The 14,820-nt window shown below is 40.2% G+C and overlaps 1 protein-coding gene across 6 annotated transcripts in view; it reads left to right on the plus strand.

Annotated features, from left to right (window-relative positions):
• RAPGEF4 (Rap guanine nucleotide exchange factor 4) overlaps positions 1 to 14,820 on the plus strand; it is a 292,801-nt gene that overhangs the window by 70,382 nt on the left and 207,599 nt on the right. The window contains exon 1 of one of the 6 annotated variants that reach the window (XM_045480218.1): positions 3,802 to 3,993. The exons of the other annotated variants lie outside the window; for them this stretch is intronic. Within the exon in view, the coding sequence (XP_045336174.1) occupies positions 3,982 to 3,993 (12 nt within the window). The 5' untranslated portion in view covers positions 3,802 to 3,981. Of the gene's footprint in view, positions 1 to 3,801; positions 3,994 to 14,820 lie in introns of those variants that run through there. 6 annotated transcript variants of the gene reach the window in all.

Consider the following 14,820-nt stretch of genomic DNA (forward strand, 5'->3'; position numbering starts at 1 on the left):
TTTATTTTACCATTCGTTTTTTTAAATTTTTTTCAACATTTATTTATTTTTGAGAGATGGAGAGACAGCGCATGAGTGGGGGAGGGGCAGAGAGAGAGGAAGACACAGAATCTGAAGGCTCCAGGCTCTGAGTTGTCAGCACAGAGCCCGATGCAGGACCTAAACTCACAAACTGTGAGATCATGACCTGAGCTGAAGTGGGACACTTAACCGACTGAGCCACCCAGGTGCCCCTCTACCATTCGTTTTTTAACAAATACTCATTGAGTATCTCCTATCAGGTATAGATGCAGCAGCAAACAAGACTGACAGAGCTCCCTCTCTCCAGGAGGACTTCTGTTTTACTTGGAGAACATAGAAAATAAGCTACCAAGTTGTAATAGTATTTCAGAGTATAAAAATCATTATAATTAAATATTATTTCTATTTGAATTTGAGGGATCCATTGAGGACACATATGGCACTAATCTGCTAGCAAAATATCTGATATTCAGAATACCTATTCCTTGTTTATGTTAGATAATGGAGTTTATAACTCAGCCATCTATTACACTAGTAAATAATACCCATTAGCAAAATTAAAACCCAAACTCATACTGTCAGCTGAAATCTGAGTGAGATCTGCAAGCCAAGCATTAAAAGGAAAGCATTATGTAGGGAAGTATTCAGGTAGGAGCCTCATCAAACTCTAAGGTGGCAGGAAGAAGGCAGCAGAAAGGTAAGCTGGATAATAGTGCCTCTCTTGTTGGCAAGGTAAGTAACTCAGTGTTGGGCTACAGGTTAGGGATAGTAAAAACTAGGTAACCTGAATCATGGGTCTAATTTGCATGTTCATCTCATTTGACTAATTACTTTTGAAGAAAGTCATCCTGGGCCCATTGCATGTCAAGTACCCCCTTGATTAGCTTTGTCTCCTTATCTATGTATGCCCTTGTCACTTAAAGGGGACAAAAGATAAAACCAGGATTCTGAGTTATTTCTTCTCACTCTGAAAGTTACAATCTGTAACCACTACCAGGTAGCACAGTCTAAAAGTAGCTCTTTAACAGGCTGAGCAAATAGTCTATTTTAAATCTTACACTTGGGACTTTAATGGCAACACAAAGCTGGGGAATCCTGCTTCCTTTCCTGACCAAAGGCAAGTTTCCTCAGCTCTCTGCAGGAAGAGAACACACTCAGAGACCTACATGTGAGATTTTGAAATCCTATTCAATTTCATCCCGGATACCTCTTGGTTTATATTGTCTATTATGTTGTAAGTCAAGCTGGTAACACCTAGAGTATTTAAAAAAGTGATTCCCATAAATGTAGCCAGAGCATTATTCAATAACCAATACATCAGAAAAAGCATTCCCCAAGATATAACAGAGGTAGCATCTTGATGCTTTTCTTTGCATCCTGCCTCTTTCCTAATGAAAACTGTTTTCTTCCCTGTTCTCCTTCCATGTTTCAGTTGCTAATTTATGGTCAGATTTGAGAACATTGGGTTGCTCCGTCTTAAAACTAGGTCATGTTTTCTTAAGTGAATATGGTAAATTTATTCAGAGTTGGTTGATAATGCATCCCTCCTCTCACGCTTCTGTGATATTAAAACTCAATAAAATATGTGAACCACAGTATAAAACATCTCATTTTTCAGCAGTATATAGGTGATGGAGGGAGAGAAGGAAGAGGAGAGGAGATAGTTCTGTTTCTGAATCTCATTCAGAAGGAAAATAATTGAAAAGTCTTGGAATGTCACGTTCAATGCTTGAGACAACCATAAATTTAAACTTTGTGCCACTTGTGGCATTGCGTACCCTCCGTGAAGAAGTTAAATGGCAAAGTAGTTAAGTGTAGACTTGGGAGTTTTAAGCCAGTTATTAATATTTGATCCAAGATTGTGTGACTGCTGGTGGCTCTTGGACTAAATGAAGAACTGATTTACTGTCCAATTCCCTGAATTTCTTTGCAGCACATATAGGATAAGAAGGCTTCCAATGGTTACAAATGACTACAACAAGAGTTTTTGGGTTTTTTTGTTTTTTTGTTTGTTTTGTTTTCTTGTTGACTTTCCATCTAATGCTATATCTGTATGAAGATGCTTTCCTCTTTGTAGCATGTATTGACATCTGTACATAGACTATTCCCAATACATGAAGTTGGATGAGGAGGTGAGTCCGGTGTGTTCAGAGAAGTAGATTCTTGATCAGATTCGTAACAGACACTACTGAGAGGTCCTTGAACTTGTGTGCCACCTCCTGTTTAGCTGTGTTTCAGTTGCATGGACATCATCTGGCCAAAAGCTTTCCTTCACTGTGAGCCATGTTTGGAAATGTTCAACATAACAATATGTGTCTATGAATAAGTCATTTGAAATTTAAAGACAGCAATAAATCTACAGAGTCTAAAAATAAAAGCAGTATTTTAAATTTATAGTCTGACCCATGCCACAATACAATTGATTTCTTGGCTGTAATTGTTATCCAGAAACTTCTTGGCACATTTTGTGAATTTATTCTAACTGAGGGATCCCATGTCACAGAGAACCATTGCTCTGATGTAATGATTGTTATGGGAGAGTTTATTCCCCAAATGTGTCTGTGGCCTCAGCAAATATTGTTAAGTAACTGAAAATCCATTTCATGCTTTATGAGATACAAAACTGAATGGTAAAACAAAGAAATAGGTGCATGTTTCTATCTTAGGAAAAGAATAGAATTTGTAAACAGGAATATTTCTAAGAGTAATGAATATTGTCGAAGGAATATTTTTACATCTGTCTCTATTCCCTGGTTTTCAGAGTGTATTATTTCTAGATTCTATCAGATACGTTGGCAGTTGTGGGCCTGAAAAGCTTTTTAGCTATTTCCATTTACTGCCTGTCTTGGACTATGCAGGTAGAAAGAGTCCTTTCCCATTAATAATCTTTCAAGCCACTATGAGAATACGAATTATTGAAATAACAGCAGCTTAGTCTTTGCTGATTCGCTTTAAAAACCTTATCAGAATAATATACTTCTCAGAGGCATCTGCCCCTGCTTGAATGGACTTGATGTTCCTGTCTGTCTTGGGCTGTCAGAAAAATTAAAGCCAAATACTTAAAACAGAATATCAGAACATAAAAATCTTAGAAGTCCTTTGGATGGTTTTATTACTATGTTTAGCATGCAAACAATTTCTTTTTTCTTTTTTTTTTTTTTTTTTTTTAGCATGCAAACAATTTCAAGTTGTTTTGCGTGCACTTTAATGGGAGGCTTTCAACATAGGCTGTTATTTCAGGTAAGTATTTAGTGGCCCTGAGCAGTGAGGCAAGACTGCACGACCCATCCTCAGACAGGGATGCCTATCTGTTAATGCACAGGAACCCACACCCTCATCTGAGGACTAGCTGGAACCGAGAGCCAAGGGGCCTGATTTCTCCCAAGTCGGGAGTCTGTGCTTACTTTTGGCAACTTTGGAGCTTGTACTGTAGTGTTACTTCCCAGGCCAGAAATTTGCATCAAAGGGCTAAGAAAAATACATCCAAAAATAAACATGAAAGTCAGGATTTCATGCCAGGAACTCCAGCCACACACATCCTGTTGGCTGGTTCTCTTGACTCTCCTCACAGTTGTGATTCTTTTAAACCAAGCGGAAGCCTCCAATGACTTGGACCTTATGTCTGCGCCAGGGTCTTACTCCTCTGTCCTCGAGCTTTTCCATGGAGTGTCGAATGATTCAAATCCAGAAAGGAAGGGAGTGAAGTTACTGGGAGGTAACTACAGTTAAATATATACACATATATATGTATACAGGAAGTCTTTTCCTATTGCCTTCGGCTGCCTGAGCTTTTCTGGAGGACGACCAGCGCCGAGTTTCTCTCTGTGGACTGACATCCTCTGAACACTAATAGATACAAATAGGGAATTATCGGCCATGAAGGTGTATTTTGTTGTCCAAATAAAGGACAGATATTCACTGGATGTCTGGGAACTTTGAGTGACAGAAAAAGAAGGACATATGCTCTACAAGGTCAGAATGTATCTTTTTTTATTCTTTAGTGGGGAAATATTGTATGTCACAGTTTGCATTTTGGTTTGAAGAATTATACTCTGAAGCATCTCTGGCTTTTCTAATTATGTTCCACCAGACCTAAATATGTACAATAGGACTGACATAATTTGATTTCATCTTTATTTGTGATGTGTGTGTGTGTGTGTGTGTGTGTGGAGCGGGGAGTGACGGTTCATCTTTTTGATTGTGAAGGATGTGTTTGTTTAGCCTGAGATCTTAAATATGTTTACAGAAGATAAACAAAGATAGTTGTTCAGAACTAGCCAGTTACATTTATCACATTAATATTAAATGTTGTATGTATTTATCTGGTGACATGCTTGAATGGCATATATTAAAAATAAATTTGGGGCAAGGAAACAGATTGAGAGTGATGGTATTTCATCCCCTGGACGCCCAGTAGGTATCTTGCCTGCCGCTCTCGGACTATATGAAGTGTTTATGGGAACTCTATTACATTATTGATGACTTGAAGTCAGACCAGCAAGCTATGATTTCACTGTTTCTCAGAAGATGATCAGGGGGTTGGAACAGATAAAGGCGTGGCTGACAGGTGCCAGGAATGCCCAGATGCTGCGGGTAGACCTGTTGGCAGGGTGTGCCTGCCGTAAGCAGTGGTCGTCGCTTCTTTACGTCTCTGGGTGTTCATTTCAGGAGTGTGCACAGGATACTGGGATCTTGTACAAGTTGCTGTGAGCAGAGGTTTTCAAATGCCTCCCATGGCCGTGCATTTGCCAGCTTGCCTTTGACCCCTCCCTGCCTCCCACGCCCCGCACTTTTGTCTTGCAGTGGCCCTTATTGCTCCCCTAGCTAACCTACCACACCGCATGCCTCTAAGGAGTTTCTCAACTCCATGTTAATTGATGCCACTTTGAAAATGTCATCTGTAAGAAACTCCCGTCACATTCAACAAACATATGTACTTGGTTCCCACACTGTGGAGGTGTAAAATGTATCACGTCTGTCTGTCTGGCTTACAGTCTAGTGGAGAAGACAGACAAGCACAAACACAAGCCATCCTGATGTAAGACAAACTGGAAAGTACTATAAGAAAGATACAGCATGCTGGAGGACATACGAGGGAAGGGAGGGAGAGATTCATTTCCATCCAGGATATCATTTCATCCGAAGACAAAGAGATCTGGTTCTGAATTCTTATGTGGCTAACAAGGCTGGGTTTCAGCATCCCCAAAGGCTTGGGGTCAGTTCACCAAATTATAACATTTAAGGCAGCTTGTTCCCAAGGGTCTGAGCACGCAGGAGAGGCAGGGCTTCCTCACTCCACTGTCTTGTGCTGTGTTCTGCCTTCTTCTCCTTGTGATTGGCCCTGGCAAGCTTGAATAGGGGTCCGCCTGCCCTCTGAGGGTGTCATGTGTTGTATTTCAAAATGCCTGGCTTTGTGTTTTGTTTGTTGTTCACTCATCATCTGGAGAAATCCGCTCTGAGGTTTAATGGGTCCCCCAGGCAAAGACGGTTCTAGTTGGGAAAACTTTAAGAGCTTGAGATTCAGAAAGAACTCGTGGTATGGACTGGGGGATATTGTTAAGCTCTTTAAGTGTAGGAAGCCCTGTGGTCATGGGACTTTTCTGTTCTCATTGGGTCAAATTCCACTCCTGTGTAGTTTCCAGGCTGCCGCGGAGAGGTTAGAGCACAGTCACTGGGACAGGGTGTCTGACACCGAGGAAGGAGCAGCAGGAAATCCTGTCACAACTCAGCCTCTCTGAATTCCTGCAGGCTTGCCGTGGTTGATCTCACTAACCTCAGTGTTTTGAGCTGTCTGGCCCAAACCAATAAATGCAAGACAGACCTCCTAAAGGCTATTGATGTGATAGAGTGGTCTGGCCTGAAATTCTGATCTATTCCTGGTTTAATCCAGCTCTGCTAGATGACTTTTTGGAAAGCTCTCTAGCTCCTGGGCCACCTAGTTGTATTATAAAGATACCTTGACTTAAATCCTGTCTTGCTGTCAGGAGTGCTCCAAGTTAATCTTGATTGATTGCCTTCTGAATTGGAAAATTTAGTGCCCCCCTCCTCCCTTTTTGGTTTGCAAATTCAAGAAGGCAAAGCCACAAATTGTGTGAATGGAAAATATTAAATTATATCATTTGAAAGGCAAGAACTTTTTGTTATCTTTAATCATTTACAGTTGTAGTTCTTAAAAACTAGGTCCACATTAGAATTACCTGGAAAGCTAGTTAAAACTTCCCATATGTGGGCCCTGTCTAGAACACTGAAACCAGAATCTCTAGAAGAGGGGCCCTGAGTGTCGCTGGCTTCTTCAAGCTCCCCAGATGGGCGTACTGGGCACCCAGGGCTGAGAACCTGTCTTCCAGCAGTGGGCTTTGGTAAGTGGGCACTGTTCCCCTTTGCATCTGGGTCTGCATTTACCTGCCTGGCATTTTTGCTCTGTGCTAAGGCTCTGTGATTGAAAAATATGTTTATTCCTTGTTTGTGTTAAATCTCCTAGTGTAATTTTTCCTTCTCTCATATAGACATCCTACTTCCAAATTGGGGTTTCTGTCAGATTTAAGTAATAATGGCAAACAGTATTTTAGAGATACAGTGAGTGGGATTTTTTATTTAAGGGTTTGTGATTAGAGGTTGCCTGTGTGGTCTGGCTATTGAAAGTGTGAGAATCACATGCAAAATCCACCCCCTTCCTTCCATCCTACAAACACATATTCTCTTATCTGTCAGAGCCGTCTTGTCGTTACACATCATGTAGCTCCTGGAAAATTCCACTGTACCTTTGTAGGAGAATGAGAGTGAAAAAGCCAAGTAATATCATAGCATCATTATGAAGGGAGTTTTGAGCTCATGGGCCCCTTGAGAATGTTGTGATCCCTGACCCAACCCTGGACTATATACTTTGAGAGTCACTTCTCTAAGATAAATCCCCAGAAAAAGAATACTAAGTTGAAAGGTGTGGAAACATTTATGTCTCTTGATAAATATGATCACATTTATTTTCAATAGTTTTTTTTTTTTTTTTTTTCTGCCACCAGGACTATTTGAGCCTTGGCCAGCATGACTGTTATATATTTTCCTCCATTATAATAGGCACTGTTATTGTCATTGTGTTTCTTTGATTACTGCTGGGATGGTTGAGATTTTCTTTACGTATTTCTTTCCTGATCATATTTACTCACCCATACATTGGCATTTATTTATCAGTTTATGTGAATGCTTTATTTGATCAAGGTATTAATCCTTTGTTGTAATTCCTGCAAATATTTTATCTTGGTCTGCTGACTTTTCATTTTTCATGAACTTAAAGTACATACATTCTAAATCCATTAAGTCCCCAACAGAAAGTTTATTTTATTGTTTAAAAACCTTTTTAGGGGCACGTGGGTGGCTTAGTCAGTTAAGTGTCCAACTCTTGGTTTCACCTCAGGTCATGATTTCCCCCATGCTGACAGCTCAGAGCCTGGAGCCTGCTTTGGATTCTGTGTCTCTCTCTCTCTCTCTCTCTCTCTGCCCCTCCCCTGCTTGTGCTCTCTCTCTAAATAAACATTAAAAAAATTGTTTTTAGTTTGGGGCACCTGGTGGCTCAGTCAGTTAAGCATCCACCTCTTGGTTTCTGCTCAAGTCATGATCTCACGGTTTGTGATTTCCAACCCTGCATCAGGCTCTGTGCTGGTAGCACAGAGACTGCTTGGGATTCTCTCCCTCCCTCTTTCTCTGCCCCTCCCCCACTCACACTGTGTCTGTCTCTCAAAGAAGTAAACTTAAAAAAATTTTTTTAATTTGTTTTATAAAGATACCATCTTTCATTTGTAGCTGACTTGAAAAATCACATGATATAAGCAATAATGTGTTTTAGTTCTGTCTGCATGAATTGAATGAGTTTTTAAAACTTTTTTTATTGCTTCTCTCTACTGCTTTAAAGCATTTATAAATGCTCTTACAAATTCATATATTGCCACCATTTGTTTCTTATTACCCCTATGTGGACCTTACTTTATAGCACTGTAACAAAATTTTCTTAAGATTTCTTTTCTGGATATTTGTACCATGACCTGTGTCTCTTCCACCACTCTTCTGCTTGCGTTTTTTAAAGATGCCAGTGATTTGCTGGCAAAACCCTTTCCCACTTTCCTCCTGTCCCCCCAAACACTGCTCTAAACTTTGGGTCTGAGTGAAAAATGGGTGGGATTGGAATATCTCCTGAAGTCAGTGAAGTGAGTCCTCTTTTTTGAGCATCTGTAACTGTTTTCTCTTCTTCACTGTCCGGAATTGTATCTACCTCTTTAGTAGTTCTGGGGAAAGCGCAGCTCTTACCAATAAGTGTTAATGAAAATGGCTTTTCAGTTTTAGGCCTTTCTATTTGTGGTGGGTTTTACTTTGTTTGGAGGGCATTTTTGCCCATGTTTCACTTTGTTTAAAAGTCATAGAATTGCCTAGTACAGGGGTGCGTGGGTGGCTCAGTCGGTTAAACATCAAACTTTGGCGCAGATCATGATCTCACGGTTCATGAGTTCAAGCCCCACGTCGGGCTCTGTGCTGACAGTTTGGAGCCTGGAGCCCACTTTGGATTCTGTGTCTCCCTCTCTCTCTGCCCTTCCCCTGCTGACCCCCTCCCCTCAAAAAGAAATAAACATTAAAAAAATTAGAAAAATAAATTTCCTCGTACAAATATACTGAAAAGGAGAAAACATCTCTATAATAACTTGTTTCTAATCCCTGTTAAAAAGCACAGCAGAACTTGGAAAGGGGAAATGTAGTAAAATGATCAGATATGGCATTTAATAAGAGATCCACCTACTTAGGAATATATACCACTTTGTGAACAACACTGTAAAAAGGATTTACTTATCGAAAATTATGAAGTTTCTAAATAGCTTGAAAAATGTTAGTTTTCTGAAAACTACTGTGGTTCACACTGCTTCCATCAACATTTTCTTCCCTTAATTACCAAAGGTTTCATCGTACATAGCAGATGGCATATTTAGTGAGATAATAATTAATAAAATAAAATTAATAAATTAGAATCATTACATGTCTTCCCAATAGTAATAATTGCAAGCACGTGGGTAACAGTCTAAACTATTATGAGTCCTGACATTGTTAAGAAATTTTTAGAGAAGTTTTAACAGAGTTGGCAATTCATCTTCCTGAAATTCTCTTTCTTGCTTTCTGCCTGTGGCTTTATACTTTCTTCTCCCTCACCTTAGCCTCTTCTTCAGACTTCTCTTAGGTCTGAAATGTCAGACTTACCTTTTTTCCCCTCCAACTTTTTATTCAAACGTTTAAACATTCAGAAAAAGTGAAAAAAGACTAGTAGGAAATACCAAGTTTACTTCACTATTTCAGGTTGATTTCCCCCCTTGGTTCTCCCCGTCCCAGCCAGCCTCCTTTTATAATCAATTGTATGTTTATCTCTTTCTCTTCAATTCCATCCCACCAGCACTGTTACCTCCCTTGTCTCTCCTCAGTCTAGCCAGTGTAAGGGAGGCAGCATGGTTTTCAAAGACCAGGGAGTGGAATCAGCCAGATTCTGATGATAGTCTGGCCGTGCCTGTGAGGAGCTCTGTGTCCTCAGGCAAGTTACTGAATTGCCTAAACCTCTTTCCTCATTTGTAAAAGGTGTTAACAGTAATCCTATCACTAAAGGTTTCGAGGAAGAAATGATATGAGACCATCAATCCCTTTGCCCCAAGGAAGCACCCAGTAAATTGTGTGGGAGGTAGAGATGGATGGATATAGAAGGAGGAGTTCAGATATACACGTGCCTGCTCAGACCCCTAGTGCTGCGGTCTCTGCTGCCCAGGGACATTGTTTAAACCATCTACGTTGGCACCCAAAACTTTCTAAATGTGGCCGTACATCCTTTTCCAGCCGTATTGCCTCTGTTAATTTATACAGATATTCTTATCAACCTAAGTCTTATCAGCACGCACTGGTTGGGCATCCATGAAGTGCCAGAGGTGCTGTGCTAGGCACTGGACACACAGACATGAATAGCATGTGACCCTCAAGGAGCTCACGGTCTAATGAAGATAAATATATGAAAATCAATTTTAAAATCTGATGATATGAGTTATAGCAGAGCGGCATGTAGGGGCTGGAAGTGGGGGAAGAGGAGGGTGGCTGCCAGGGAGAGTCAGAACCATTTTGAGAGAAAGTCTCCTTGTGTGTCCTGTCATCCTAAGGGTGACAGGAAGGTTACTGACAGCAAGGTGCCCCCAGGCCCAAGCAGAGGATGCAAGTGCTACTGGGAACATGTCCACTTCCGTGGAACACGGAGGAGGGGTCACCATAACCCTCCCAGTTCCAGGGTGGGCTTGTCTCATCCTCAGGTTCTTTATGGAGAGATGAGCCTGCCAGAGCCACCTAGCCTTTCCTGAGAACGGCACAGGGTTTTTATCTCCTTCTGTCCCCTCTCCGAGGCCGTCTGCCTGCTCTTCTGGACACCAGCATTGTGCCTGCTTGCTCCCTGGAGCAAAAACACGTAACAAGCCCAGAAGTGTTAACCCAAAGAACTGAAGGGCAGATCGTCAGTGAAACATCCCTGAGCAGACTCCTGCTCACTCCCGCACCTGCATGTGCCTTCCCCATCTCTGCTGTACTTTCCCTTCTTTCTCCACCTGTCCCATGATCCAGCCCAGCTGCTGTCTCCCCTAACCTGCCCCCGTCTCCTCCCGATCAGGTGAACAACAGCAGGAAGGAATGACAGCAACCCTTTCACGTAGGTGTTACCTCTTGGCAGTTTGTGTTGTAAACCAGGTCTGTCTGTGAATGAAAAGCCAAGAGGAGGCTGTGTTTCCTTTTGAGGGGATGAGGATCCAGATGATGAAAAAGAAAATGACTTAAGAAAGACAGGTTGAGATCAGGTGAGGGGATGGGGATAGGAAGGCTAAACATGGGATTGTTAAGATTCAGGGAAAATGGCGGCCCAGAGCACTGTTGTTCCTCCAAATAGACCAAGAATCCTAGAAGCTGAGAGGTCCTGGGGCTGACAGAGTCCCAAGCAAGAGGCCAAGTGTTGCTTCAAAACTGACTCAGGCAGGGGTGCCTGGGTGGTTCAGTCAGTTAGGTGACCGACTCTTGATTTTGGCTCAGGTCATTGATCTCACGATTTGTGGAATTGAGTCCGTGTTGGGCTATGTGCTGACAGCGCGGAGCCTGCTTGGAATTCTCTTTCTCTCTCTCTGTCCCTCCCCACCTTGTGCTCTCTCTCTCTCTCTCTCTCTCACTCCAAATAAACAAACAAAAAAAATGACAGAGGAAACTAAGGACTGTTAATAGATACACCCTGGGGATACATTTGTTTTCTGCCAGATTTGGAGGCCTACAGATCTTTATCAGTTGGGGTTTTCAGTGGGCGCTCTGCTGATGCTGGTGTAGCCAGTGTTCCTAGTAGCCATTAGGCCTGGGTTCTTGGGTCACAGAAGGCACAGAACATTCCATGTCACTCTTTTTTATCTTGTGTTCCTGTGGGACTTGGCAGAGTCTTCTCTCATCTGATGAAGAAGGAAGGTGAGCCCCTTAGAGCATCCCATTTGTGGTAATCCATGACATGATCTAAGACCAGATCTGATTAAAAATCACTGTGGTCATTTGGATTTTACATTCACATGGTGGGTCTTTGTATTTGAATAATAACTACCAATAAAAGATGAATTTTATCAACCACCAACTAAGTGCCAGAAGTCATTCTTATCTTTTCACGTGTGTTAGTTTGGTAGTCATAAGTTATTACCAGCTTAGTCTCAAGAATATAGTTTAAGTATCCAGAAATCAGTTATGGGAGCTTTTGATATAAAAAGAGACGTTTTTCTTTTCTTTTTTTTTTTTTTTTTTTTTTTTTTTACTTAGGAAGAATTCAGGATTAGACCCAATATTAGCATTTTGCCCTATAGTAATCGGATAACTTACTTAGTTATCCATTTAGTTAACCAATTTATCCATTGGCCAATAGGTTTATATGTAGTGTCAGAAAAGAGGATTGGTCCACAACAGGGGGCTCTAATCCAGGTTTCATGAGCTCTGGGTAGTTCACAGATCAGCTATGAGAAACCTGCAAATGTCTGATAATTTTTATTTGTGTGCATTTTCTGAAAAGGGGGTCCAGAGCTTTCATCCTAATCTGAAAGGGCTCTGTTGACCCCCACAAGATTAGGGACCATTTTCTATAGAATTGGGATACAGATCAGACCATATAGCCTATTCTCCCTTTATGTGGGAGAGTAACACTTTATGTGGGAGAACATTTACTCTCGACAAATCTTTATAGAATTTGTGATGTGAGAATGGAGATGATAGAAATAATTTTCATTGTGGCTTTCAGGCTGAGATATTGGTATCCAGAAACTCATCTTGTAGTGAAAAGAAATCATTAGGAAAAATGCCAAGTTCCAGCCTCAAAACAGAAATGCTTTGCAGTAAAGAGGTTCTACCAAAGCCTGTTTTAAAATAAATACTTCTAATTTATGGATCCATCGCTTCTCTAAATAGAGCACATTTGAGTATTTTGTATCCAGTTCCAAAATTATTGAACTTTAGTAAGTTTTCATGGAAGTGTGGTTTTGTATTTCTGTTCCACGCCTCTCCCCCAAAACCATCCACATGTAATAATGCCCACAATGCTAACTGGATACCTTTAGACAATGGTACTTTTTTTAAAAAAAAATTTTTTTTTTCAATGTTTATTTATTTTTGGGACAGAGAGAGACAGAGCATGAACGGGGGAGGGGCAGAGAGAGAGGGAGACACAGAATCGGAAACAGGCTCCAGGCTCTGAGCCATCAGCCCAGAGCCCGACGCGGGGCTCGAACTCACGGACTGCGAGATCGTGACCTGGCTGAAGTCGGACGCTCAACCGACTGCGCCACCCAGGCGCCCCTAGACAATGGTACTTTTAAAAGTTAGGTAGGGCATGGCCCATTATGCAAAGCAATAGCTGTCTTTGTTTTTTATTTAAAGAAATTTAATTTATTGAAACCAGGTAATGCATACACTCGGTAAAAATTCAAAAAGTACAACAGAATATATGTAATGAAAACCATGCCTTTCTCTCACCCCAGCCCTAACCACTAGCTCACTTGCCAGAAGGGAGCTGGCTTCTTCTGTAGAATATTTTGTGCAGAATATTCTCTTTGACTGATTATTGGGAATGACTTCCAAATCTTACATTTGACTCTTTTTCTCAACCTCTTGAGAAAAAAAAGAAGTCTTAAAATTTCTAAAAGACATTTTGAATCACAATCTTCACACAGCTTGACTCTAACATACCTATCAGGGATTTAGGTGACTTTTTCCTTTTCCTTTACTATTTATCTAAATTCCAACAACTTGGATCTCCTGTCAGCATGGTGTGATGTTGTAAATCTGAGAACGTTATTACAAAATGTGACTATGTTTCAGAGAGAAAATTCTAGCCAAGCATGTAGGAGTTTTTGTAATATAATTCATTTTAATTTTTAGTTATTACAAACTAATAAGTTTGTGGAAAATTCAAGGTAATATACGTGATTAGTAATATTGAGAGTATAAGAAGTAAATAAAGAAATAACACCTCCTTAAATTTGAATAGAGGTGTTTAATCATCAAAGCTATGGGATATCACATTGATGCCATGCTAATAAATAAAACATGGGAAATTCTTTTGGCATTAATTTTCCAAGAAGTTGTCCCTGTAAATAACTTCCTCATATCTTTTACATTTCCTGAGTTGATGTATATGTACCAATCAAGACAAGCATCCCTTGTGGTGTAGATGACCTTGCATCTATGGCCCTTGAGAGAATAAATATTTAGGTTGATAGTGCAGCTGTCATGAATTGAGTTCATAAAATTGGATTTGTTTTTTTTTTTTAATCTGACATATTATTCTTGCTTAATTTCATTGTGCTGACTATGGTTTCAGTGCTATAAATCAGGGAGAATGTTTGCCCACAAAAGAGAGCAGGAATTATAATATGAAATACTGCCTTTGTTTAATAAAAATGTTTCTTTTTTGGGTACCTGTCTTCTTACCAGTTTCCTGGATATTATTTTTTAGTAACTTAAAAAAAACCCAAATCTATGTTGATTTGATGTAATGGGTAGCATAAAGCTCATAAAACTTAAATGTAAAATTTAAGAGGGTATGGGATATGATAAAAATAAACCTATTTTTTAATGTAAAAAAGCAGGACCTATATATACAAACTCAAACAGTATAGACAAAATTGACAACAAATTGGTGGGGCCTAGCGCAAAATAAAAATGTAACATTCCTTATTTTTCCCACAGGAAGAAAGTGTCACTAGAGGTGCTAAAATAGAAAGCATTTTCCTTTCTCCTGCATTTTCTATCTCAACTCCTTATGTTTCTTATTTGCTATTTAATGTTCAAAGTAAAGAAAAAATATTATTAGCACAAATTTTCTGTTTTTCTTTCTATGGTGCAACGCCAGTTTTAAATGCAAATATAAGGATATTTAACTTGTATGTGGGATTACCAAATAATTTCTATTTCCTGGCTTGTATGTGCATATGTAGTATATTCTTACCAGAACAATAGAAACCATGTACAAAACTAATACAGCTGTTTTTATTTCTGTTCTTGATGCACACACCTTCTACCCACACCCTCTAGCTTCAGCTGACAGATCACTAAGGCAGGACTCAGGAAAAGGAACTATGGGGTTGCCCTAGCTTTCCTTTCCCTCTATGTCATTATTTTCAGTGTAAGTGGTTGGCTCATACAGGGAAGTAACATGAATAAGAAAGGATATGATAGAGTTCCTTTGTCAATACCATTGCACTCTTTCTGTGTTCAAAGGAAGATCTGATTAGA

The sequence above is a fragment of the Leopardus geoffroyi genome, chromosome C1 (genome assembly GCF_018350155.1).
Source record: "Leopardus geoffroyi isolate Oge1 chromosome C1, O.geoffroyi_Oge1_pat1.0, whole genome shotgun sequence".
Lineage (NCBI taxonomy): Eukaryota > Metazoa > Chordata > Mammalia > Carnivora > Felidae > Leopardus > Leopardus geoffroyi.